The sequence below is a fragment of the Lupinus angustifolius genome, chromosome LG19, assembly GCF_001865875.1.
Source record: "Lupinus angustifolius cultivar Tanjil chromosome LG19, LupAngTanjil_v1.0, whole genome shotgun sequence".
Taxonomy (NCBI): domain Eukaryota; kingdom Viridiplantae; phylum Streptophyta; class Magnoliopsida; order Fabales; family Fabaceae; genus Lupinus; species Lupinus angustifolius.
The window spans coordinates 2,839,525-2,866,091 of NC_032027.1; the positions used below are offsets into that span (position 1 = coordinate 2,839,525).

The following is a 26,567-nucleotide window of genomic DNA, read 5'->3' on the forward strand; positions in this document are numbered from 1 at the left end:
TTATCTTTATTGTAATTATATTTATATAGGGTATTTTAAAAAATAATTAATTATTTGAGTTGTCTAAATGAACCAATTTAAGCTGAATTGAACAGTTCGTAAACTTTAACTAGCCAAACTCAAGCTAAAAAAATAATTCGTATTGAACTCTAGTCGAGTTTCAAGTTGAACAAATCTTTATCAAGCTAAATAAAATTGAGCTCTGATTTGACTTGGTTCAACCTGTTTCGAACCTGTATATGAGGTGAGAGAGGTGACTTAATACATAACATTAATTCTTCTAATGTATAATACATTAATATTAATATAATATTTCATAATAGGAAACAACATTTTAAACAATTCCTTATATTCTTAACTTGTCCCTACATATATCTCTTGGATTAGATGATTGATTAACTTTCACCATTCGTAACTAATTAGGAATAACAGAAATAATTTAAATTTAAATCATTCTCAAAGATAATGAATTAAGTGATATAAGATTTCGAATTTGATGGAAACATAGACAAACATAGAAGGCAAACTAAGAGCACACATAGACAAACTTATATAAACAATGGTAATGCATCATTATTGTAATATATATATTGATGATAAGGCCTTAAGATACTTATATACAAAGTTAGAAATTTCAGGGGCATTTGGGTCCTCCTCTTTTGGTCTTCCAGTTATTGTAGCAAGGACAAACTTGTTTGTTGCCATAAGTTCCAGGAGGAACACACAAACACTTGGCACAACACTTTTGGCAAAAGAACATGCATGGCTTCTTGTATTGTGTTTTTGAGCATCTATCTGTGCAACGTGGCCCACATTCTACAGTTTTATCAAACCAACAAAAAAATGCACCAATTTCAATTTGGTCATCAAAATTCTAATATGTAAATAGATTCAATAAATAAAAAAAGTAGACACTAAATTCAATCACAGGTCCATTTAAGCTTTTTTGAAATCAATTTCCAGAGAATTAAAATTCTCTCAAATTGAAAGTTTTTACTGACTCATTAAGTTTTAGAATGTCATACTAATAAAAAGATAGTCTAATACACGAAAGATCTAACCTAATAGAATAGATATAGACAATTTTATTTTGATAAGTGAATATATCATTTTCATTAATTGAACTCGTGACTTTTTTCATAAAAAAAACAATTTTATTGTTCAGTCAAACTCAACCTCATTTAAACTTAGAATAAACTAGTGGGAAGTCTTAAATATTTCAAATATAATTGATCATAAAAAACTTTCAATCACCACATAACAATCTTTATTGTTGAATTGAGGCTTTACTCAATAAAAAAAAAGGAGCTAGAGAAAACAGAGTGTTGCTTAAAATTTGAGTAAAAACAAGTTGGACATGAAGAAAAATGAAAAATTACAACTAGTGAATTGGCTTACTTTATCTGTTGTAACTTGTATGATTTGATTACCATTTCTGATTAATTCCTTGAGTTTAGCATCTTAACTTTTCAGGAATTTATTTTTAGAAAAGACCAAAGAAAAAACTCAATTTGTGCTAATAGCTAGTAGCTATGATTGAAACCCCTTTTGATTAGATAACATGTCCTTAATGAATACCTTGTGGCTGCAAACTCCCTTCAGTGATACCTTGCTGAAATTTAAGAAAAAAACATGGAATTGACATAAAAAGAAATTAGCATAGTAAATTAATTACAAAGTAAATTTTATGCCAAATTTCCCAAACCAAGAAGAGAATTAATATGTAAAAAGTCTCACATTGGGAAAATGGTTAGTGCTGTTGTTAGGTTGAGGAGCTGGAGCCTCAATGGTATTCACATCAATTTCAGCCTGAAAGCATAATAATCATGCAATGTTCATTAAATTAATATTGTGCATAATATCAAAAACAATGGTTACAATATAAAATATATGTTGTTTGTATTGTAAAGAAATCATGTGCATTTTCTCAAAAGCAACCCACATTAATAGTAATAATGAAAAGGACAATTATTCTTTAGATACCCACTTTTAAAGTTAGAAATGAAAAGAGTGGTAGAGAAATTTCTGGTATAATCAAGAGTATCTCCTCATCCTATGCGTAAGAAACTTTTCGGGTGCGTGATTGTTCTTCCGAACAAGTTAATGACAAAATAATTATTTTTCATGAAGTAATTTTCTTAATACATAAGTTGATGGGTGAATAGTGAATGAAAAACAACCAAAAGATCCTTCTAAAATATGTAGAGAGAAGAAAAGAACTATAAGTGTTTTATTACTTACATTTTCTACAGGAAGAAGAAGCATTGCAACTAGGAAGATCAAAATGATGCTTAGTTCTCTTGCCATTGCTTACAATTGCACTTTCAAAAGAATCTGAAAGAGACAAAAACAAAAGAGAAGTTATGTGAAAGTGTGGTCTTCAAGAACTAGTGGGTACAATACTTATAGGCACATAAAATTTCTCTTTTTTTATGCATGAAATAATTAATGTGCTAATATATATAGCACTATGTTTGTATTTCTTCACATCACAAAAGTCTAACCTTTCTCTACCCAAAAAGACAATTACGTGCATATCCTTTCCTATGCTTACACATCATTATCTTACATGGAGTTACATCTTCTATCCCAAATAGAGTATCACTTCATATATATTTTGTTTTTTATTGGTCAAAAAATAAAATATAAATTAAAAATATATAAAGTTTATATTTTCTAACCAATAAAAAACAAATGGTACAATGTTTAGGATAGAAGATGTGATTCCATCTTGTAGATATAGAATACTTATTATTAGTTAGCTCCTATGAAGCACGGATACGTGTGTCGGATATGATACGCATCTGATACGTTGATATACATTTTTTCTAAAATACAGGATACGATACGTTCAGGGATACGCGTATAAAATAATAAAAAGACATAAAATATGATAAAATTATAAGTGTAAATCAAAATATCAAAAGTAAAAAATATAATGGAAATTGAAAATCATTGCCATCCATAATAAATCTATTTTATCCTATTTTAATGAAAATGAATTTATCTTATCCTATTTTATTGAAAACGAATCTATATATCCTATATTTTATTGAAAACGAATCCATTTATCCTATATTTTATTAAAAATGAATCGGATACGTGTCTTGATATTTATTTATTTTATTTTATTTTTTTAATTTTTGGATACTCTACGAATACATATCTTTCGTGAATCTGAATATATCCGTGTCGAACACCAACACATGAGGGTGTTTGACGAATCCATGCTTATGAGGTTAACTACACATCATTCATGATATTCCTCATCCTAAAAATAAAATAATGTAACTTATCACATGCATTTCCCTTCCTAATTGAATGTAACAAAGAGCATAGAGAAGAAAACACTTGTTTTTATTTTCTACTTAGGTTGAACGGTTATGAGAGTCCTAAAAAGATGAACTCGTGTAAAATGAGAAAAGGGGCTAAAGATATCATAAAACAAGATATTCTTTCTATACCCTTTAATTTTAAGAGGATGTCAAATATCTTTCATAACTAATGGTTAATATCTAACTATGTGACATGAAAATATTTTTTATGTTTATATTTATATCTCAAGTAAACTAGACACATAATTAAATCTCATAGAAAAACTAAGAGCTTAATGTCTTATTACTAAACATAATCTATGATAGAGTATTATGATATTATTTGATTCATATAGCTGACCTTAATTAATAGTATAAAGGCTTAGTTATTGTTATACCTAGTTGAGATCCTCTCTCGTTACTAACAAAATGAAGATGGTTTGAGACTCATTTTAAAGGAGTGTAAATTGAATTTGGGAGTATATATGTTGTCCTACAAAGTGCGTGCATGTGTTACTTGTCGTGAATGATTGAAAAAAAAATATTTAAGTTAAAAGTTAAATAATTAAATATTTTTAACTAGAGTAGCACATAAAGTGATATATTTTTTAGGATAGAATATGAAATTCAATTGAATTCAACTTGTCACATTTTTTTAGTTTTTTCCTCACTAATCAACAATTTCTATGGTTGAGAATCCATGCAGTCACAATTTTCATTTGCAAACAATCCAAATCCATTGTAAAGCTAATGACTTTAACTACATCTTATAACAAGGGAATTAAAAAGGAAAACAAGAAGAACCATAGTATTAAAGATATATGATAGGTTATTTTGGAATATGATAGTTGGTTAGAAAGTTAGGAATTAACAAGTTAGGTTTATGTTAGTTACTTAGTTCTCTTGCCATTGCTTACAAGCTTTCTTTTCATTATTTTATCTTGTATAAATAAGTCATATTGACACATTTCTTATTCAATCAAATCAATTAATTCAATGAGAATATTATCAATCTTTGTTTCTCATTCTTCTTTCTTTAAGTTTCTTTAAGCTTTCTTTTATACATTTCTTGATTCATCAAGAAGCTTTCTTTTCATGGTTCTTACCATGTTTTAACACATAGTAAAGAATTAAATACTAGTTCTTTAATGTGAAGGGTAGCATGAAAAGCAAAGTTGGCCATATCACATGTGAATTCACATGTGGTTTTCCCAATGCCCCATAAGAGTAACTAACTTAGAGGGTAATAGAAGAAATGTGAAACACCATACACTACCCTCTCACATACTCTCTACCTTTGTCTTTTATACAAACTAGGTAGCATGGGATTCCTTATCACTATTCAATAGAATTCTCGTGAACTAATTTCTGAATTTGTGCTTTTTAGTTAAGTTTTTTGGTCCTTTAAGCCTGTGGTTTGTTGCACCCACTGTTTTTGGCTTTTATGTATGAAAAGTGATATTCACAATGATTTCACAGTAATTCCTTTCATCTGTGGTATTACTTTTCAAAAATTATTCTGTGACTTAGTATTCTTCCATTTTGTTCTATCTTTTTATATAAACAATTCTTCAACTGAATTGAGTTAATTAGCACTTTATTGACTAATTAAAGGGAAAAAAATACCCAAGTTAATCTTTTAAATTATTAAATAAGCACACTTAAAAATCTCAATTTCATCCTTAAAAATTTAAGTTATGGTAAATTAATCTATTTAATTTGATTTTTTTTATGATTTTAGAGGCCAAAAGTGTTATATGTAAAATTTCAAGAATGAATATGTTTTGTTTTTTTCCTAATCAGTGATATTACTTATTGGTCTACACTTCTACTAGTCTAAAAGATGTATTATTATTGCCATTTATTATTCTGAATTTGTATACATAAATATGTATTTGTTTACTTGCATAGAGATAATGTGGGAGGAGTTAGCCGTCCATTTCAGCCAATAACAAAGAATGAGGGTTAGGTATTCAGTTTGTTCTGTTGGAATGCTCTCGTGAGTTTGCATTTGTTTCTATTCAACACACTTTGTGTGGTTTTAACTAAAAGGTCAGAAATAGTATCATACATCCCACTACTGAATTCATCAAAGTGTTATAATCCTACACATAAAGTAATGGCATTCCAGTCCAAAAATTATTATTATACTATTGTTATTCACATATTGTTGCCAAAAATGATGCAATATCAAACACTACATATTTAAACTCAATGTTACACTCACCAGAACATCATAGTCCAATGTGTTGTTAAATTATTATTTTTTGAATTAAAAAATTGATGGTGGAATCATAATTTTAGTTATTCGGACATATGTAAAAGAGACCATTAAAAGTCCCCGTAAGGAGAATAGGTCAAACGAATTTTAGTCCAATTCCAAAAGGTAAATGAGGTCAAGAAAAACCATAGGCGAACCAATTAAGAAAAATGTAAAGATCAATGTTTTGTAAATGAATATGAGTTAGAGCATTTTTAAGAGTTAGTTTGGGAGTTGAATTTTGGAGGCGAAAGAATGGAAAGGGAAGGCTTGGTAATCATCTTACAAATATATTTCATGTCTCCCAAGCATTCATTTTCCTTTATTTCCCCTCCAAAATCCAACTCTCAAACTAACTCTAATAGTCCAAATTCTATGATACCTTCAAGTCACGATCTGAAGCGGACTCATAACATATTAAGATTGTTACAGATTTCATGAAAGCATTTTGTCTCAAGCCATATCTTTATATGTATTTGTTATAGACAAACATTTTTTAAAGGTGGGAGAGTGCAATAGCAGGGTTTTTTCTTCTTTTTTTTCTTAATATTTAACTGACACGAGTAGAAGGGGGAGAAAATTCTCACCCTTGCATCAAACTTGTAGCCATAATTGAATTCGATCTTTTCATTATACCATTCTGCAACAAACTTCATGCATAGCTTTAACTGAATATATATTGGGTGATTTGGGTCCCAAATAAAATAGGACCACTTTCAGTTGGATGCAAGTTCCAGAGCCACTAATTTGCACAAAATTGGACCACTTTCAGTATTTGGATACAGGTTCCATAGTGACTAATTTGCTCCACTGCAAATTACAGTAGCAGTAATAAGAACCTTTTCACTCATGAAAAAGTATGGTCCAATGTAAAAAACTCTCAACTAGTAGGATTTAGGAGTGTAGGTGCATAGTCTTACCTCACAAGTGAGGATGTTGTTTCCAGGATCTAAATTCATAACTTTTAGGTCAATATGCAAGCAACCTTATTGTTGCGTTGAAACTGACCCTTCAATTTTCACCCCCATGATAAAAATAAAGAGCAAATATGGAGCCATATATGTTCAACCATGAAACATAACAATGCATTTACAGAAGAGAAGAAAAATCAGAATGCTAATTTTCTACAGACACATCATTCTCTCAATATGAGGAAAAGTATTAAAAAAATGCCACCTAGACCATGGTTGGAAGAGGTGGGAACACATCTAGAAAAGAAATTATATGAAGAATTCTAAAAGAAGTAGAAAAAGCAACTAACAAGGGATAAATAAAAGCCAGTCGAGTGAAATTGGAATTAAGTAACTGTCCTAATTGTACCCGCAGAAAAATGAAGAAATCCTTGAGTTACGACCCTTATCATCTGAAACAGGCAATCAGCGAATCATGACAAAGGCGCCAATACTCTTTGTAGGGCAGGGACATCCATGGCATTAGTGAAGGAAGAAGAGTGCCCCGTATAGATGGCATTCTGGCCAATGAGGGAATAAAAAGCAAACATACACCAAAAAAGAAAAACAAGGAATCAGAGAAACAAGAAGTTGCATCTAATCACAAAAATCACACTATTTAGAAGCAGGGTATCTCACCTTTGCCCAATGAGGATTCCATAAGCTACTGTAGAGATGGATGACCCATAAGCCCCCCAAAAGACATTTTTGTAGTGAGGCAAGATAACTTTTCCTGAAATGAAATCCATTGAAATCAGTACATGATGTTTGTGAATGCAAAAATACAGCAGTGGCATATAATGCAAATTGTTACTGCCCCATGTCACAGCTATCAAAATCATGAAGAAGATAAGCCTGATATTACAACAGAAATTTCAATCTAGTTTTCAAGAAATGTTTGATAGTTTCGGTGTCTATGATATGTTTAGTAAGCTTTTACCCAGGCTCCAGGCCTCACCTATGCTCAAATAGTTGCTGTGGAGAACTGATACCAGAACACCAGATTTTTCTCTGTCGAAATCCTTTAGATGCAATGGTTCCTTGGAAGAGGTCATTTTATCAGCAAAAACAGCCTTTGGAGAAACAGTATTGTTGGTCTGACAACCAGAAATTTCAAACCATATTCCAGAAGGGAATCTCCCTGGTCTCACCAACCGAAGAAATATCTTGATATAAGGTGTAGCATGAATTACCGAAATGGTGACTTCAAATAGTATACAGATGAGGTTAATGGTTGTGTCAACTATACTAAAGAAAATATAGAAAACAGAAGTAGTCGGTAAGAGTAGCAAAAGTGGCGTAAATAAAAGAGATCCAACAATATGTTGCTTCACGGTGTAGTCAAAGCTATCCAACCTCTGACGAAGAGGATTCCACTTCCGGCCCCTGGCAAAATGGGCAGCAACCCCATGAAAATAGGTAAGAGAGCAAGTACGTAAGTAAAATATGTGAATCTACAAAGTTATTTTCCAAAAGGATGCTAAATCACAAATAGAGACGTACAGTAAAGACGATGAGTTTCATAAAATATAAGTGGCTCTCATGATCTATATACACTTCTATCATAAGTTATCCTCAATTTTACAAATGCTTCAACTTCTTAACAGCTAGCTACAAATGGCTCTTGCTCCCTAAACTCCCTGTCACTGCCAATGTTTTTTAAGAGATATAAAGGTTTGACTACATATCAAAGCATAGATCTCAAAAGAAAAAGGGACAAATATGGCACAAGAGCACCTCAATAACATCTATTAGGTGAGTATATGTCTCTCCACCTCGTAATTGTTTCAAAAAATTGTCATACAGGCAAATATATATTAAACAAGCAACTTATTGAACTGTCAAAACCCAACTATATTATAAAATTTTACTTTGGAAAAATGAGTAATTGCGATGTTCAATTCTCATGCAAATCACTTCCTTAAATCTGGGCAATCGTCCCAAAAGGATGTAGCATTCGGTACCTGAAAAGTCGCCACAAGGCTGCTAATGCCTGTATCTGTAATGAATATACAAGTGAAATCAACCAATGAAGAGTTGAAACATGTAGAGTTGTCAACGCAATCATGTCTATGATCAAAGCAGCAGGTGCAGTGAATCCACAAAGAATTCCTAAAATAGCAAGCCCTTGAATGATATAATTGAAGATGAAACCCACGAAGGCCCAGAGTGTTGACCATATTTGGATCGCATTCAAAGAAATCATGCCAAGTGCTCCTGCCAGCTCAGCATTTAACTTGAAGCCTGCAGGGTTTCCCATTAACCAAACACATCCTGTGCGCAAAAATGAGGCAAACCCATGGATAAAGTTCAAAAGTGACAGACAAATGGATTCTGTGTGATATAACAAAGGCCAACCAACCAAGTTTCCCAGGAGAATATCAACAACCAAAGTTGACCACATTGAATGCCTATGCATTGCAGCTTTCTCTGCATATTCAACACATGATCGCGACCTTGCGGACACACAAGAATGGTGTCAAACATGGAGAAGGTAAAACCATTATCAAAAGTTACAAAAAGTTAAGAACAGTGAAAAGTTATCTCAACAAAGAAAAACTGGGCATTTAGTTTTAGAAGGTAATTTTAAGATATATTTGTCAAAAAAACATCATCTGTACTGGGAGACACAAGCTACAAGAATATAATGAAAAGGTGAACACAAAACATTGCCTATAATGTTTTAAACTTCAACCAAAGAAAAAATGTTTCAGACTAAACAATGTTTCTACCAAAAACTATGTCAAGTTCAGTTTGGAATTTTAGTTTGAGGCTCAACCACATACTAAACCGTACTCCAAAACTCATGAATTTCACAAGCAGAGAACCACACCATCAGATCTCAAGGAATTACTTGAACCAAAAGGGTGTTCCTAGGTTTGGTTACGTTTCAAGCCACAGTTTGATGTTTAATACCTTGTCAATAGCAAGGTATTAAAACAATAGCAAGAATAATTTAAAACAATGACAGTCAAGCCTTAGTCCCACTAGGTGGGGTCAACTACATGAATCGATCGACGCCGTAATGATTTATCATAAATCATGTTCGTTAACAAAACATTGATCATTAAATCATGTCCTTACAGTAAAGAAATTGAACCCAAGTCATACGTTGATTTAGTTTACCCACAGTTTAGTCTGGTTCAGTTTAGTGAATACCCCTAACAAAACTTCTCCTCCATATGAAAGTAAATTACATGGACTTCATCAAAGATTAAATCCTGATTTTTCAAAATCTGAAAGCTGCAACAAATCACATATTTTACCTAAAAATATATACTACCTGAGGTCATTCTCCTGAAGAAAGATTGGCCAATATAGTATCTGACAACAACGGATTTGGATATTTATCCATGCAGTTCTCAGTACATTTGCTGATGTCACATACATCCATGATTCTGATTTATAATTAAGATGTGTTTGGAAAAACTGAAGAACAATGTAGAACAAAGTGGAGAACGAAGCCATAAACTTTGAAAACAGATGCCCTATGATAACAAAAAACCTGTAAAATCAAAAGATAAATATCAGAGCTTGAAGAGGACCAAGAGAGCAAGAGATGGTGCATCAATTTAAGTGAGTACATGGGAAATATGGAGAGCTGGCTAAAGGAACTCCTTGTGACAACATGTTTCTCAAGAATTCTTTTAGCAGCATCTGTGCAATTAATTGCAAGAATAACTGTATCCTGGGTGAAATGTTGAAAAGGCATATTAGTGACTAGGACAAAAATTTGTATTCATAAAAATGAATAAGGTAAATTTCATTACCAAATCAATGACTTGCTGGTTTTTATGAAGCTCATCCACCCACCTAGGGTTCTTAACAGATGTTGCTGTTTGCTCATTTGAACCCGGATGACATAATGAGAAATGATGAGCCCCATAGGAGGGTGTTTCATAAATTATTACCTACAATTGTTTAAATACCATATATATCTGTTAGACAGGGGGAGATAAAGGTCTTGACAAATGACAACTACTTGCAGAAAGGCAAGAAGTAGAAGAAATTATGACTTACATACGTGAACATCATAATTTGACACAGGTTGACCATTCCAATGAATATGGTGCAATTTTGGAATCCTGTGAATTCCTGCATTATTCTTTTCAGGGGAATCAAACATCAAAATGACCCAATTACTTTTTCCAAGAAAATATTGGCCACTTTTCCTCAATGATCCATCTATTTGGAGGCGACAGCAGCTCTCACATTTGTTCTCTCTGTATAAACTAGTACTTCCCTCTGCCCAATCATTACTACAATTAAAGGTTTTATCATCTTCTGTTTCAGCCATCAAACTCTTACTAGTAGTATCACTGGTACACAGACCAAGTACAGAGAACGCAGACTTATCCTGTAGAATTACTGGCATGCTCCCATGAGTATCATGAATAACCTCCTGAGAGAGTAGCAGTTCACAGTGTTAGTTACTCTCATTAAAGTGGACTATTTCCTGGAGCCACCTAACACAAGTATGAAAGAATTATCACATGACATAACAGTAGGATTTTCACAGTACAATCATACTGTCCTAAAACCAAAAAATTAATGGTTAACATAAACAAATAGTTAAACACGCAAATTGGTCCCCATCAAAATCAATTTCTTTTCCCATTAAACTTCAAAAAAAATTCCAAACATTTGCAAATATGTTGACATGAAGTTTTTACATGTGGACCTAATATTTAGGTAAAAATCATTCAAGACACTTATGTCTAACTAGGTATTCAAAGTGGGAAAATAGCAAAAAAGGAAACCAAAAATTTTCTCGCCATTTATATTTGCAAGTGAGAAACAACTGTTCATCTCATAGATGCTACTGTTATTTCATTTGCTTTACAAGACTCTGCGTGCAAGGGATTTTAAGCTCAAATCCAATTTTATACCTCAAGGTTGGGACTTGAACTGGAAAGCAAGACTTCACTGCAAGTAAAGGCTACAATAATGTCAAGAGATGATGGAGAGCAAGTGACAAACCACCCCAGTACTACATCTGAAGGTGATTCTTGATTTGATAACAGCTGCTTTGGCCACCAAAGCCTACAATGTCTTCTCATTTTCATGTTATGATCTTTACATAAACTAGCCCACTAACCATGAATTCCCTGCAATGGAGAGAACAAGCATGTGTTTACTCTAAAATATTATCTGATTAAACAATAGAAGAAAATTATTAATGAATCTATGCAATAATATTCCATCAGGAAAACCTCATATATTAAATTAGTCAATTGACATAAATTATCTCTGAAATTTATCGAACTGGACACACAATTTTCCCATAATTAGAAAAAAAAACCTTTTTTTTGAATAAGTTGAACATTGAAGTTTCGAATTATACAGCTCTACTTCTTCCCTTTAAGAAATTTTAGTATAATAAACAAAATAAATATACAACAAATACCATGTCAGAGTTCCATTCATCTGATCCAAGGCAGAGAGCAACAATAAAGAATCATCAACAGAGAGAGAAACAATAATAAATAAACAATGAGTCATAATTTTGAAATAACTCCAAATTATTATATATTTATGTAGCATGTACTCTCCACAATTTTCCATCTAAAACCATCATCACTTTAACTTGCACTAGAGAATATGTTCGAACTCAAGTTGATTTTAATTAATTTTTAAACTAGGTATAGCATAGTAGTAGATCCCGAATAACAGGAAGAAGCAGCTGACCCCAAAAAATGTTATAACGGTATCATGGATAGCAGGATGACAGGTATGCCAGAGATAGCAGATATTGTAAACATAATTTCATACACACATTAATAATTAATAATCAAAATTTATACTTTCCAGACACAATTACCATTAATGTGAGCATAAGTTATAAAAATAAGTTAGTCATAACAAAAACCATCACAATACCGGGGTGGGTTTGCCAGAAAAGTCAAAAGCAGAAGCTGAAATAGTGCAAGAACCTGGATGAACCAAGTGTGGGATGCTGGGAACTTGCCAAAACAGAGTGTAGAGAGTGTGAAACAAGTGTAGTCTGTTAGGAACTTGTTGAGATGAGGTTGGGCGCTGCTGGGATAAAAACGAACTACAAAAATCGGACTCCTTAAAAAGGACTTAGTACACAAGGCTCCCACCTAGTAAGGTCCGGGGAGGGCAGAAGTACGAGGCATTACCTCTGCAACTAAAAAGAGACTGGTTTCTAGGATTTGAACTTGTAACCAGTTGATAACTACGCAACAATCTTACCATTATACCGCCGAGTCTCTCCCTCTAAAAATTGGACTGTGCTACGGCAAATTAATTACTGAAGCTAACCTAGGGTTCAAAGGTTCTATGATTCCACTAGTATAATAACAATCCATTTGAAAGCATTGGAAGAAAAACGAAAGAGATAACATGATCTGTACAACTACATTGAGGGAGGTACCTGAGCACAACGGTTGAGATCTATCGCATCAGCTGGGTGAAACGACGCCGTCGAAGTAGAGAGCAAAAGCGGAAGCAAGATCTGATGAGACAAAGAGAAAACGGTAGAGAATGTAAGAGGATATTTATGGTGTGACACGTGTACCAGTAAAAAGTGACAACACGTTAAAATTAAAATTGACCTATTTTTTACATAAACGAGTTCATTACTCAACTATAACTGCATAATCAATTTCAATAAGGCACAGAAGAATTGCATAATTGAAGAGTGGAATAGAGTAATGAAGCTAAATAAGTGATTTACTTGCAATGGAAAAGCAATTTTGATTGTAGATTTGTGATGTTGGGATGTTGACGGAGATTAGGGTATGTCGACGGCGGAGAACGAAGGAACATGCGGTGGCGGAACGGCTAAGGGAATTAGTGGAAAAGCGGGCGTGAATGAGTGTTGAAAGAGAAGGTAGTGTTCAATACTGATCACAATGAATACCCGAACCAGGGAACCAGTTTGTACCGCCCAACCCAAATCTAACATGTTAAATTCTTTGCTACTGGATTTTGGTTTGGGTCGGGGTTTAACTGATGTTAAATTTTGGATTCAGGTTTGATATATATGACACCTATCCAAACTCGTCCTGATTGAATAATTAAATTTTGGGTTCAAATCTTGTATAATTGTGATGTATCTGGATTTGGTAGGATGATGGATGAGAAGTTGAATACACATCCTCTTTTTACAAAAATTACGTTATATATAATCATCCTCTTAAATTTTATAAAATAATATAAAAATTAGGGATGAGCATAGATTAGATAAGATTTGGTAAGACTTGTTTTTTATACGATCTTGAATGTTGGTCGGATTAAAAGTCAACCTAACTCTAAATGTCGACTAGATCGGACTTAACCCTAAACCTGATTAAATATAATACATATTGCTTATAGATTAAGTCTTCTTAATATTAATTATTATTGTGGATATTATAATTTGACATGTGAAATAATATATGATTATGTATTGTTAATCATGTATATATGATTAAAAAAGTTAAAGAATTAATAATATTTTCAACCAAAAAGACGCATACAAGCACGATAGGTGAGTGACCATGTCGTGGGTCAGATCATGATTGTCCTCTATTTAGTTCTAAATATTGTCTGAGTCTAATTTTTGAACCCAACCTTATTCTGGTCCAATCATAGTCAGGCCAAATTGGGTGAGCAGGTATGGTCGAGCCCTACTCACCCCTAATAAAAATATTAGTTTCTTTTTAATTTGATAAAGATACAAAGTTAAGGGACATTTGATATTCATTTTGAGAAATTAGGAGTGCCACAAGTGTGGAAGGAGAGAGCCACATCTACTATCTCAATGTATGTACTCATTCATTCTTATTTGCCAAAAAAATAAAACTTAAATTTAATATCTATTATCTTAAAAGTATTTTATTTTAAATATTATTGATTATTATCTGTATTACTTTTATTTAAAAGTTAATGATAATTAAATATGAATGATGGATGATAAATAACATTATAAAAATTATTACATTATCATTACAACTTATATATTGTCAGTACATACATCTTTTTATCTTAAAATATTTTATTTTTTAAAACTTGATGTATGCTCTCGGAAGAGAGATATATATAATTCATTACAATTTGATAAATATTATAATGGTATTAAAGAAGAAAATAAGTTGTGACTAATGGCGCAAATATAAATAAGTTTAAGAGACCAAAAGTTAGATAAAAAAACAAGAGACAAAAATGGGAAAAAAAGAAGATAAAATCATTTTCATCTTTAAATAAAAGATAAATAATTGAACCACATGTAGAACTTTGTGTTTTCACTATTAAAATAGAACTTTGTGCACATGTATGATTATGATGTATATTGCTTTTGCTTAAGATATGGTGCAAAAGTGCTTTTCAGCTTTTGAATATCCTCTAACTACTCTTAATTAGTTTGGCCACGCGACCAACAAGCCATGTGCACTAAACTAATTATTATGAGATTTTGCATTGAGGCTCCCACATCATTAGACATGAAATTAAGTATGTCTAACATCAAATAATTCATGTTCTTGAACAAAGCAGAAGGACAACTAATAGTGCTTATCATTGATTATGAAGCATATTTGGATTATTTATTTGTTGTTTTGAGTATTTTATTTTAAATATTAAAAATTACAAATAGCACAAAAAATATAATACTCATATTTTCTCATTTATGTCTCATTTAATGTCCCAAACCAATGAATATTTTAATATTATTTTAATATTATTTCAACTAATAGTGCTTATCCCATTGGACTTCGGAAGATTAGAAAAAGCAAATTTACTATTGATTGTCACAATATACTTTTTTAGATAATAAATAATGATTCTAATATTATGAGAAAATAGTTTTCATTCTCTAGCCAATTAGAATCACATTCAAAGGAGTCACATTGTCTAACCAATTATATTTGATTTCCTTATTTATAGTGTTATTTCTTTAATTTAATATATATATTGAGAGTATAATTTTGTTGTTGTTGTCAATCTTATCATTTCCTAAACTCTAAATCTGTAATATTCATTTCCTTTCTTTTGATGGTTGTTAGAAAGTAAAAATATATAACTTATAAATCCAAATTATGATTACCCTCTTCCATGCTGCAAAGTGTCGAGCATGCTCGAGGTTAACATCATTGCTTAATTTTATTGAAATTGCTTCATAGATATTTTGGTTAATTGTACACAAGAAACTTTGTGTATTATAACTCATGATCCTCCTCAAAAGTTTCAAAAGATCATATCTTTTCACTTTTAATAGCTATTTTTATGGGTTAATTAGTAATAATGGGCATAAAAAATGGCTACTAGATTAACCATTGGGTCAAAAGTGATTGATTGTTAAAATCCTATCAAAATAGTAACTCTAATATTGGATCTTGACATTCCAAGTAAAATTCATTTGAATTGTATAACACTTCCATTATTAGCATGAATCACTTTTAGATAACTTTTAATAGCAACTCGTTTAATATTATAATTTGTTCATATTGTAGTAGTAAAGTGGCTTAAGTATTATAATTGGTGTTGGGGTCTAGAAAGCAATTAGATCTAATGTTTGGACCACAAGTATTTTTCATATAATCAATCATATTCAATCCAAAAAGAACCACTATGAGCAATAAAGCCCTACATATAAAGTTTTAATGCAACTATGGAGAATGAAATACTCTTAAAAACAAAAGAAAAAGTAAAGTGTAATTACATTTATGTCTTATTCATTTATGTTGAGAATACATTTTTATCCTTACAACTAAAAGAAAAAAGAGAATTCATCTCTCAAGTATGGGAGATGGTCTTATTCTTCTAACTTAATACATCTTACTAAGCTAGCAAGCAATTACTTTATACCAATGAAGTGCATTTGTGGTAATATGTCCTCCAATCAATAATTAGATACTATATATTGAGCCTATCGAGGGGTAGAGATAACTAGAGTAAGTTTTGTGTTTAGAGATTTTCATCTATAAGATATATTATTAGACATTAGGTCTATGTGTTCTATCTACTTATATATTCTATAACTCATCCATTTTTGCTTAATATGAGACTTCTTCATTCACACTTGGAATATCCAATATTTTGTCTCTATTAACAAAACTCTTCTATAGATATAACAAGAATCCAACCTCTAATATCATAGCTAAAGAACTAAATCGTCTATCTAACAATTGTGTTAAGCCTTGTTGGTTCAAATATGATATGGAGTGCATTTGTTACGCATAGATGGCACAAGAATAAAAGTGTTAACCAATTTAGTGTATGTTGAAACTTCCTATAGGCAATTAATTGCTCATACATTGTAATAAAGTGCTATCATTTATGTACCACTTTCTTGCACACATGGCTATAAGTACATTTTTTTTTCAAAATTGAAGCTATATATAACTAACTTGAATATGACAATTCATGCTTCATCCAAATCTTGCTCACATGTTCTTGAAGTATTCTTTTTCATCCTTTGTTTCATTATTACTATTGGTTTTAATTTGTGTATACGTGACAAATTGACAATGAGATAGATCTAATATGTTTATTTCCATATAAAAAATGTTTATGTGGCCATATTTCAAAAGAAAATCATTTTTACTTTCAAAACACCACTCTATATCCCTATTATTCTTGTCTATCTCGTCCTCTCCCCATTTTTATTATAATTTTCAAATAATTTTGAACACGTTAAACATGAAATGTGGCTTTCATCTTGAGGAAAATACCATACTCCTTGAAAATAATAAAAATAAAAATAAGATCGAGTGTACTCTTACTTAGTAGGGTAAAAGGGTAAGAATATTATCTTTTTGCATGCTATGTAAATAACAATTTGAGAGACTCAAACAAGATTTCATCACCACCTTATGGCCATATTTCATATGTAACCGATATCATTTATTTTTAAAGTTGTCAAATTTCATGTACAAATATTATTATGTTAATTTTTTTGTTCTTTTAAAACGTAACATTTTTATATTACTTTTTAAAAATATGACTGGTATGAGATAAGAAATAAAGATAATGGGTGCAAGCAAAATGTAATTATTTGTTTTTAGAATTTTTCTTTTATTCATATGGCAAAATGTAAGAAATTTGAGACATGGAATAAAACATAGTTAATGTAACATGACAAGGAAGTTGTTTCCACAAGTTCACATCAGAACAGTATTGTTTTTCATGCAATTGCTCTTGCTAAAATACATGATCCATTTATCACGCAAAAGTGTGCAATGTATCTATACTTTAGTACTTCCAACATCTCATAATAATACTTATATACTATTTAAATTGAATTGTTCCATAATATTTGCTAAAATAGGTTAAGTTTTTTAGGAGGAAGAATAAGGACCAATACTAATTCATATATCTACAAGCTTTATTAATTAAGCTAACTCTTAAGAACTAAAATAATCTAACAAAGTATCACTAAGTTCTCTTAGTGATTGATCAATCTCTTCTCTTGTTATTAAAATGTAAGAGTAATCTCTTTCAAATAGTCAACACTTAACAAAGAAACTAGCTTTCCCAATATTTATTTAGGATCCAATCTAAGACCTTGTATTTAAATGATTCATACATCTTCCACATTAATTAACACTAATATGTGACTTGTAGTTAAATAATTTGTGAAAATAAAATATCTTCTTATACCAGAATATAACTTATCTCCTTAAATCTATTAATTGTTTAACACATGTCCTATTTTTTATTTTATAATATATTTTAACACACGAGGAGATATTTTATTCTCATAATTTTAACCATATATCTTCCACCTTCCATTTATCAACAAATATAAAGAGAAAAAATGAATAACAAATAATATAATAATCGTATATAAATTTTTACACTAAATATATATTACAATAAAATATATCCGTAGGAGAACGAATCTCTAGTGATTTTTATTTAGCCAATAATTGTGTGGTGAGTTTTTGAATGGTTGAGGCTAAAAATGTGAGTGGAAAAACATAACCAAATTAATAATAACCGTAAATAAAAACAAAAACAAAAACGAGTAAATTAATGAATGACACTATAAAAGCAACGTAAGTTTGGACGGTGATTCAATCCGAACCAAACACAGTGGGATCCACCACAACTGTGATTTTTATCCGAACCTCCTCCGTGGGACCCACAACACAGGCTCGGATATATCCCTCTATAAATACACGTTCCTGACTCGATTCGACGAATAACGCGTTTTTTGTTTCTCGTCGCTAACGAATTTGTCGTCATAGAAGGGTAAATTCTCTTTCTCTCTTTTTTCTTCTTCTCTGATTTGTATTGAAGGGGAAATTCTATGTTGAAATGATTTTTTTGCCTCTTTTATTTTTCCTTTTTTTCTGTTGGTTATGAGGGAAGTGAAGCAAAAATAGAAACGGTTGGAAATTTTGGAGTGGTCGGTTTTTTTGTTAACCGTACCTGTAATTGCATGAAGATTAGTGTTTTTTTATTGAATAATTTGTTTCATTGATGCACAGAGACAGTGGATTTTTCTGTTTTTTCTAGTTTTCATTTTTAGGTTTCCACATCTTGATGAGTCAAACGTTTTTTTTTTAAGAATTGAGATTTTGTTGCGAGAAGATTTAACCGATCTTCGTTTTAAAGTTGAAAGGAGTCAAAAGAGAATGGTTTTGAATTTTTTAGTCTTCGATTTGACCTTTGACTATGATCAATTTTGTTTTTGTTGATGGGAGATCGAGAAAATCATTATATTATAGTCACAAATTTTCACATGTTTGGTTATTCTCCTCTGTATTTTTTCTATAGCATCTTAGTTTTACCGATAATTTGTTTATTCTAAAATATTTTATGAAATTTTTAGGAGCGTATCCTTTGATTTAAAAGTACTCTTATATGATCACGTAGTCTACATGGTGTTATATTTTTGATGGATTAAGTGAAATACTATTATATGGGTGAAAATCTGTGCAACACTAAGGCCTAAGAACAACTTCTATTGCATAAACTATGCTCACCTGACGCTGAGAGTCTCGTGCAATGGACCGCCTTAAATACTATTACAATCTATAAGAGATCTTTGGAATTTCAAAATTTTACGAAAAAAATTTGCTGGTGTTGGATCCTCGTCCTGTTTAAAATTGTTGGTGTTGGATACTCGTCCTGTTTAAAATTGTTGGTGTTGGATACTTGTCCTGTTTAAGATTGTTGGTGTTGGATCCTCGACCCTTTATGAATTTTATCAGGTAAAAGCCTACCATGATTAGTTGTAGATTTTGTTAATTACGTTTAAAAAATGTCTTTTTGATTTTCCAATATTGCCTTATATTATGTTATTCAAAGAGAGGAAAATATACAAATCCAAAATTGTTGAATAATTCAAATGTTATCTAGCAGTTAGCTATTGTAGGTGGAAGCTGCATGTTTTCACATTTGTGTTAAATTATTAGATTCCCTTTGATTCTTATCTTTGTTAACGCTGGTGCTGATTTTGATTCTTATTATGGTTTACACTATTGCTGATTTTTATGTCTTGATGAATTATGCACAGATAAAGAACAAGGATTATATTCTAGCTCAGCGAGATGGCATTAGTCTCCGGAGGAAGATCAACACTAAACCCTAACGCCCCTATTTACATCCCAGCTGCTTTCCGCCAAGTGGAAGATTTTTCTCCAGAATGGTGGCAGCTGGTGACAACACTGACATGGTACCATGACTTCTGGCTCAGCCAGCAACAGGGTGATGGAGGTTTCTATGGTGAGGATAGTTTTGATGGCAGTGATGTGGTTGATTTGCTGCCTGATGCATTCGATCTTGACGTCAGTGATGATCTTTTTGTGATGGAAGCTCAGCTTGAAGAGTTTCTTCGATCTTCTGAAAGTCAAGGTAAATACTTTGCAGGATTGAAAGAGTTGAATTAAAATTCAGTATTGTTGCTGTCTCAATGATAATATTTATATTACTTGAGTTTGGACTTTGGATATTGCTTATTAATGAGGTGGCTCAAATTTTGTTCAGAAAAAATTGGATCCAACACTTTTGTGGAACCAGAGAGTGGAGCATAATTGAATGAGACAATATTGGAGCTCACAACACTTCTACCTAACATGCTGAATGAAAGCCATGGCCTCAGCTTTGCCTTGCGGTCATTTAGCTACTGTATTATGTTATCTGTGTAGCTTTTAACTTTCTTTAACTCCTGTATAGGGCAAGGCTTCTACTTTCCATATATCCTTCTCTGGAGTTACCAAAATATCTGGTATATTGGGATGGAAAAGCAAATTTGTGAAAAGTTATTTCATGTATTGATGATGTAAGAACTGCTGCAAGTATTCAAAAAGAAATTTTCTCTACTAGAATCTGATGTAGCCCACTGTTTATTTTTTAAACTCAATTGTCTTTCTGGTGAATATTAGCACATTTTGACATAAAATAATGTTTTTGCGGTTGGTCTTAAGCTTTTAAGCATCAAAGTGAGCAGATTCCAAATTACGGGCAAGAAATATTATTTGCATAGCTATGGTTATAGTGATGTGGTACGATTTTCGGCTGAATATGGTTTGAGACTTAAGAAGATTTGAACTCGATTTGATGTCGTTGGTAATTAGTATATAGGATTTGCTTATTCAAGAGTAATCAATCAGCCAACGGTCAGTGTGTTATGACTTCTCATTTCTCTTGGAGATAAACTAATTTATGTGGTTTGCGCAATGCATGTAATGGTCTCTATTCTCTACAAGTTTGGATGGGGCTATCAAACTACCAGAAAACATGTTATTGCCTCTGCAACAAATCAGTTTAGTTATTCAATTATTTTGAAGCAGATATATCTGTATCTGTCCCCACATATTCTGCATCCTCTTCATGTTTAGTTTGGTTGCCAATAATTGTCTCAGATCTGCACAATTTCCTGGTTGCTTCACCTTTGATATAGGTATATACCTTGTTTTTCTGTTTTAAATTGTAGAGGACTCTCCTACAAGACATTTTAAGCAGTATTGTTCATTAACAATTTAAATTATTTCTTCTAGTCAAGACTCCTAACTTAACCATACCCATATGAAACTTCAATATTATGTTCCAGTTGTGCGAATGATTCATTTAAGAATGGTTAAAATATTAATTGAACATGCGCGCTCCATAGTTGTGCAAATGGTTCGTTTGCTTATTTATTAGCGTCAAAGCACAAAAGAGCACATCTTAAGAGATCTTCAACAATTCTTAAACCAAACTTAGTGAGTACTATACTGGTATCATAATTAAACCATTTTATTTAAATAAATGACTTATATACATTTTTGATCTTTCATCTATTTATGAATGACTTATGTTGGTCCTACATCGAGCTTAAAAAACAAAATGTGAAAAACGCTAGAAGGAGGGGTCGAACCTCCGACCTTGTGGTTAACAGCCACACGCTCTAACCAACTGAGCTATTCCAGCTTCTATTCAATGAATATGACTAGTTGTATAAATCGTACTCATTATTGCTTATTTTAGTTTTTATTTGAAAACAATGATCTCACGTAATTTTTTTATTTCATTTTATAAGCATTTGTAAAACCATTTTTTACTCTAGAAACAATAGTGATATATAATCAATAATCAATAATCAATTCTTATATAATATTCCGAATTCATTTATTTTAAAGAAGATTAATGCAAACAAGCTCTCTATTATTATAAAATATTTATTGGTCAATCCATGCACAAGTCTCTAGTGTAGAATATATATCCGAACTTTTTTTTATCTAATAGTAATTCTATTTTTATTTATTTTATGTCTATGAACACGTATCCAATATGTATTTTTAGACGGTCTTGATTGTTTTATTGTTTAATGTGTTCTTCTATTTATAATTTTACTGGATTGTACATGATTAAATTAAAGGTTTCAATGTGATTTTTTGTTTATTGTTTGCCCAGATTCTTTTGTAACTAAGGAAGGAGTGCACTAATGGGAAAGTTCAATATTTTAGAAATGTTTAATATTTGTAGTCATAATTAATTTTAGGCTTGTTATTTATAATGTTATTCGATTATGTTTTTTAATTCATAATCATACCGAATCAAGTATGAAATATGAGATGCTTTGGTGTTTCTTATTTAACCAGATTTTATTATTTAACTAAGGAATCATATCAATTTTGAAAATGCTCCCATTATTTCCTATGTATTGAGGTTTTTCTGGTTTGGTCATTCTGTGACCCCATTTTGTTGGTCATTATCTGATATACTCTGGCTATAGTTACATAATTCTCTCATTTACCCGACCAAATTCATCATACCATGCACTATCGATATACAAAATTAAAAGGAGCATCATGGAACATCAAAATGGCACAAGAACCAACATTTTATAGCTAAAATAAGAAATCCACTAGAACATCTTATATGTATATACATTAACCCTGTCATTGCAGTAGGGAATGATTCTTAAACTACTAACAAGAATAGACCATAAATCTCTCTTATAAAATATTGTCTTCACCTATATATTACATGTTCCACAGGCAGCAAAATTTGGATCTTCAAAGGGATCCTTCACAAAACTGACCCCCAAGGTAGGGAGTCCTTGATATATAAGGTCTTTCATCCTTAGTTGCATTAGCCTCATTCACCATGGAGTGGCAGCAGGTACCTTTTCGACATAAGAATCGTGATGAACAAAATTTCCTCTCCCTCTTCCTCGATTGTTTCGCCGCCCTCCTCTATTCATTTGATACTCGTTGCCGTGATAGGCGGGGGTCCTAGACCATGTCATGTTTTCTCTCTTTCTATTATAGCCATCCCATGTCCCCGAATTCCTATTCCCACCGTAGTGACTTCTCTTATTCCATCCACAAGAATCATAACGATACTGTCCCCAAGAGCCTACTTCATTATTTTCACGCAGGTTACGCTCCCAACCTTCGGCAGCAGAAACTGGATCAGAAGGCTTTGGTTTTTCTTCTTCAGCATCCCCCCATCCAGTAGGGGTAAATGGCTGATTCAGATCAGACGGATTTTGTGCTGCCTCTTCGGCATCACCCCATCCGGTAGGTGTAATTGACTGATTCATATCATAAGGCTTTGGCGTTGACTCTTCGGCATCACCCCATCCAGTAGGAGTAAATGGTTGATCCATATCATAAGGCTTCGGCGTCGCCTCTTCGATATCCCCCCATCCAGTGCAGGAAAATGACTGATCCATTAGGAGAGAACTATCAAGAATCACAACTTCCTGATCTCTTACTTCGGCGTCTATTGCATCTCTTTCCAAGTCCAAAAAGAGTTCCGGTTCAACACTGGAATTCCAATCTACATCATCAATGTAGACGTCAGGATCCGGCAACGATATGTTGCAGTGAAGGCCATTGATGTCAGCCCAAAACCTGCTTTTCGCATTGTCAAATGCCTCTTTACCAGCAGAATCATCCCAGTTTACCACATTCTCATGAAGATACATATACTTCTGGCTTTCTAATAGCTTTCGCCATGGAACCGCACCAACTGTAGCACAAAACTTCTTTTCCCATGAAGGCACTGCTGAATGCCAATTATCTGTGAACCGGAATGAAATAGATAATCAGCTGATGAATAACTAAAGAAAGGGCTTACTATAATGCCAAGATAACAAAGCTACATACAAGTGTCTTAAAGGCTAAACACAATAAAAAACACGTTTTGTACAACAGGAAAGTCAAGAGACAATAAAGACAAAGGAAGAAAGAAAAAGGTCTCAGAAAAATAAACCAAGTTCATATTACATTCATATGAGAATCTGCATGTGAAACCAATATGAGGCAATAAGTGCTGTCCAGTAAGAAAACTATTTCAGTGATAACATTATAATCCCTTTGAAAGGTATGTTCCACATTACCAACATGTGTTACTCATGTGTAAGTACTTCCAATATATACCTAGGGAAAACGTTACTCTGCCTGTTTATTTGACTTAAATAAATATGTCCGAAGAAAAAAGATTCAATTAATAAATATCTACTTAAAAGTTCGGAAATGCGACAGGCCAGCACAAACCAACATTTTTACACCGCAAAAGGTACAAAATACCAATCGAATATTACCTATCTCAATCATTGAATGGCATGGGGATTTGTTTGAAACAGTCCCCCAAACAACTTGATTAGTAGGTAAATTGACATACAGCACAAAACACGATCTACCAAATTATTATAAAGAAGAACACAGAACCACCAAACATGAAGTTTTGTTATCTTTGCCTACTGTCTACTTCAACTCAATGATATCAAAGTCATCAGAATATTTGATTATCAGACACTTACTCGGAAATTGCCAAAATCAAGACAGCTTCAATTCAAAACATGACACAATATTGCAAGACGTAGAAAAGAAAAGATAAACTAAAAGGGGAAATTAGTTTACTATAAGCTTCACTGCTTTACCAATTAGACGAGGTAGGATTTGTTTTCAATGTGTCACGGAAAGATTTAATTCGTACACATCCACTTGGAATTGAATTAACTATAAACAGTTCATGTCAAAAACACTGAAAATTTATAGCAGTGCATGTAGAAAACTAACAACAAAAGGAAAGTTGGCGATCTTTACCCTTTCCAAATCAATGACCGAAAGACGAGGGGCCAATCAAACTTATGAACATGTAAAACATGACTAACAAGAAATTACAATCTACCCAACAAAGAAATTACAGTACTCCATAACCTGAGACTCTTCCTTAATTATTGAGTCACACACAACTAACCATTCAAATACCACTTGAGTCACACACAACTAAGTAGCTTTTACCCTTAAGTAATCAAAGCTCTGAAACTTAGCTCACAAAAGAGGCATTATTTTGATTATGACACCACAAAAGCAAAACTCAACATTTGGGGGAAAATATTTCAATATACATATTTAACTAAAGCTAGTTCCAAGAAACCTATGACTAGAACAAAACCAGAAATTCATCATGCGGCAAGGAAAAGCATCAAAACCAAATTGTTCATTTAAAATAAGTAATCAAATAGATAAATAAATAAGAGAACCACATTTTCTTGAACCAAAACGCCTATTGATCAATTATAGTATTCTAGCATTCACCCCACTTTTTCAAATCTATATTAAACCAAATTAAAAATAGCTTTCACAAGAAATAAAAGATTAATACATGCAAGAACTCTAAACAAAAAGAAGAAGAATTAAAAAGAAACCCAAGAAAATAAATAAAAAAGAAAACTTACCCAAAGGTGGTTTTTTGTTATAAGATGAGGATCTCCAATAACCCATTTGATGATGACTTTGATCTTGTTGTTTTCTCCACTGAGACATTCCAAGAATCAAGAAAAGAGAAAATACCCAGATACGGAAATTGGAAAAACCTTGCTTCTGAGCAGAGCAGAGTCACAATAGAATAAAAAAATTCCAATCTTTGGCAAAAGGGTTACACGAATTTCAAAGAAAAAACGGTGACGTAAAGAAGATGAAGAAAAGGGTGACAGAAAATTGAAGAGTGAATGAATGAACAGAGAGAATTTCTATTCGTTTTTCCTTTGTTTATTATAATAGAGGAAACGTTCCAAGGTTTGTTGTAATGCTTTCAGATAATAGCGATTGCTTCTATGATAGAGAGAGATTTGTTCATATTTGTTTCAGTATTTATAGCACAAGGTTTTGGTTTTTCGTTTTTTACTTTTTAGATTTTCATTCTATCACATTTATTTAATTATAATCTTTTCGTTTTAATAAACTACTGAATTTGATATTTATTATCAAGTATAATATAAATTTAAAATCTGTGCACTACACTGTCAAGATATATCTATCATTGATTTGTATTTACCACTGTTTGGTGGTTAATAAATCAATGGTATATGATTTATTGTAAAAAATGTCAGTGTATACATTAAATCCATATAATATTATCTTATGATGATATGTATAATAGTATATATCCATAACAGTGCGTATCGTATCTTTTCTAATCTGGTGAATTATGTGACATTATCAATGCACATTTGATAATCAGGTGTTATCAAATCCTTTGAAAATCTTAATACGATAATGTCCTATTTTTGTTTGTGAAATAGGATAGTCTTATTAACTAAAGATAAAAATTTACATTTCATTTCCAGTAGTATTTTATTCTTTTCCTTTGATT

The 26,567-nt window shown here is 31.9% G+C and overlaps 4 protein-coding genes, 1 long non-coding RNA gene and 1 other non-coding gene across 9 annotated transcripts; 1 reads left to right on the forward strand and 5 right to left on the reverse strand.

Annotated features, from left to right (window-relative positions):
- On the reverse strand, positions 463-2,423 carry LOC109334395 (protein GAST1-like). The gene is made up of 4 exons (XM_019570151.1): positions 2,242-2,423; positions 1,738-1,809; positions 1,579-1,612; positions 463-816 (listed from the first exon to the last, which is right to left on the reverse strand). Exons 1-4 carry the CDS (start codon positions 2,305-2,307, stop codon positions 635-637), a joined length of 354 nt encoding a protein of 117 aa, XP_019425696.1. The 5' UTR covers positions 2,308-2,423; the 3' UTR covers positions 463-634.
- Positions 6,611-13,409, reverse strand: LOC109334693. 4 transcript variants are annotated; one of them, XM_019570592.1, is made up of 11 exons: positions 13,225-13,409; positions 12,922-13,002; positions 11,414-11,632; positions 10,549-10,926; positions 10,295-10,435; positions 10,109-10,205; positions 9,808-10,012; positions 8,489-8,980; positions 7,483-7,910; positions 7,164-7,257; positions 6,611-7,045 (listed from the first exon to the last, which is right to left on the reverse strand). In XM_019570592.1, the coding sequence occupies exons 3-11, from the start codon at positions 11,588-11,590 to the stop codon at positions 6,934-6,936; spliced, it is 2,124 nt and encodes a 707-aa protein (XP_019426137.1). In that variant the 5' UTR covers positions 11,591-11,632; positions 12,922-13,002; positions 13,225-13,409; the 3' UTR covers positions 6,611-6,933. The 4 variants fall into 4 exon arrangements, with proteins under 4 accessions (XP_019426137.1, XP_019426134.1, XP_019426133.1 ...); XM_019570589.1 differs by having other exon boundaries at positions 9,808-10,029; positions 10,109-10,212; positions 12,922-12,953; positions 13,225-13,408; XM_019570588.1 differs by having other exon boundaries at positions 9,808-10,029; positions 10,109-10,212; positions 13,225-13,408.
- Positions 18,545-20,790, forward strand: LOC109334598 (protein EARLY RESPONSIVE TO DEHYDRATION 15-like). The gene is made up of 3 exons (XM_019570450.1): positions 18,545-18,722; positions 19,993-20,330; positions 20,463-20,790. The coding sequence occupies exons 2-3, from the start codon at positions 20,027-20,029 to the stop codon at positions 20,507-20,509; spliced, it is 351 nt and encodes a 116-aa protein (XP_019425995.1). The 5' UTR covers positions 18,545-18,722; positions 19,993-20,026; the 3' UTR covers positions 20,510-20,790.
- LOC109334599 lies at positions 18,825-19,994 on the reverse strand. The gene is made up of 2 exons (XR_002106116.1): positions 19,669-19,994; positions 18,825-19,604 (listed from the first exon to the last, which is right to left on the reverse strand). It is a non-coding gene; the product is annotated as an uncharacterized LOC109334599 (long non-coding RNA).
- TRNAN-GUU lies at positions 21,814-21,887 on the reverse strand. The gene has a single exon. It is a non-coding gene; the product is annotated as a tRNA-Asn (tRNA).
- On the reverse strand, positions 22,785-26,034 carry LOC109334597. Its single transcript, XM_019570449.1, has 3 exons — positions 25,651-26,034; positions 23,467-23,987; positions 22,785-23,400 (listed from the first exon to the last, which is right to left on the reverse strand). Exons 1-3 carry the CDS (start codon positions 25,736-25,738, stop codon positions 23,062-23,064), a joined length of 948 nt encoding a protein of 315 aa, XP_019425994.1. The 5' UTR covers positions 25,739-26,034; the 3' UTR covers positions 22,785-23,061.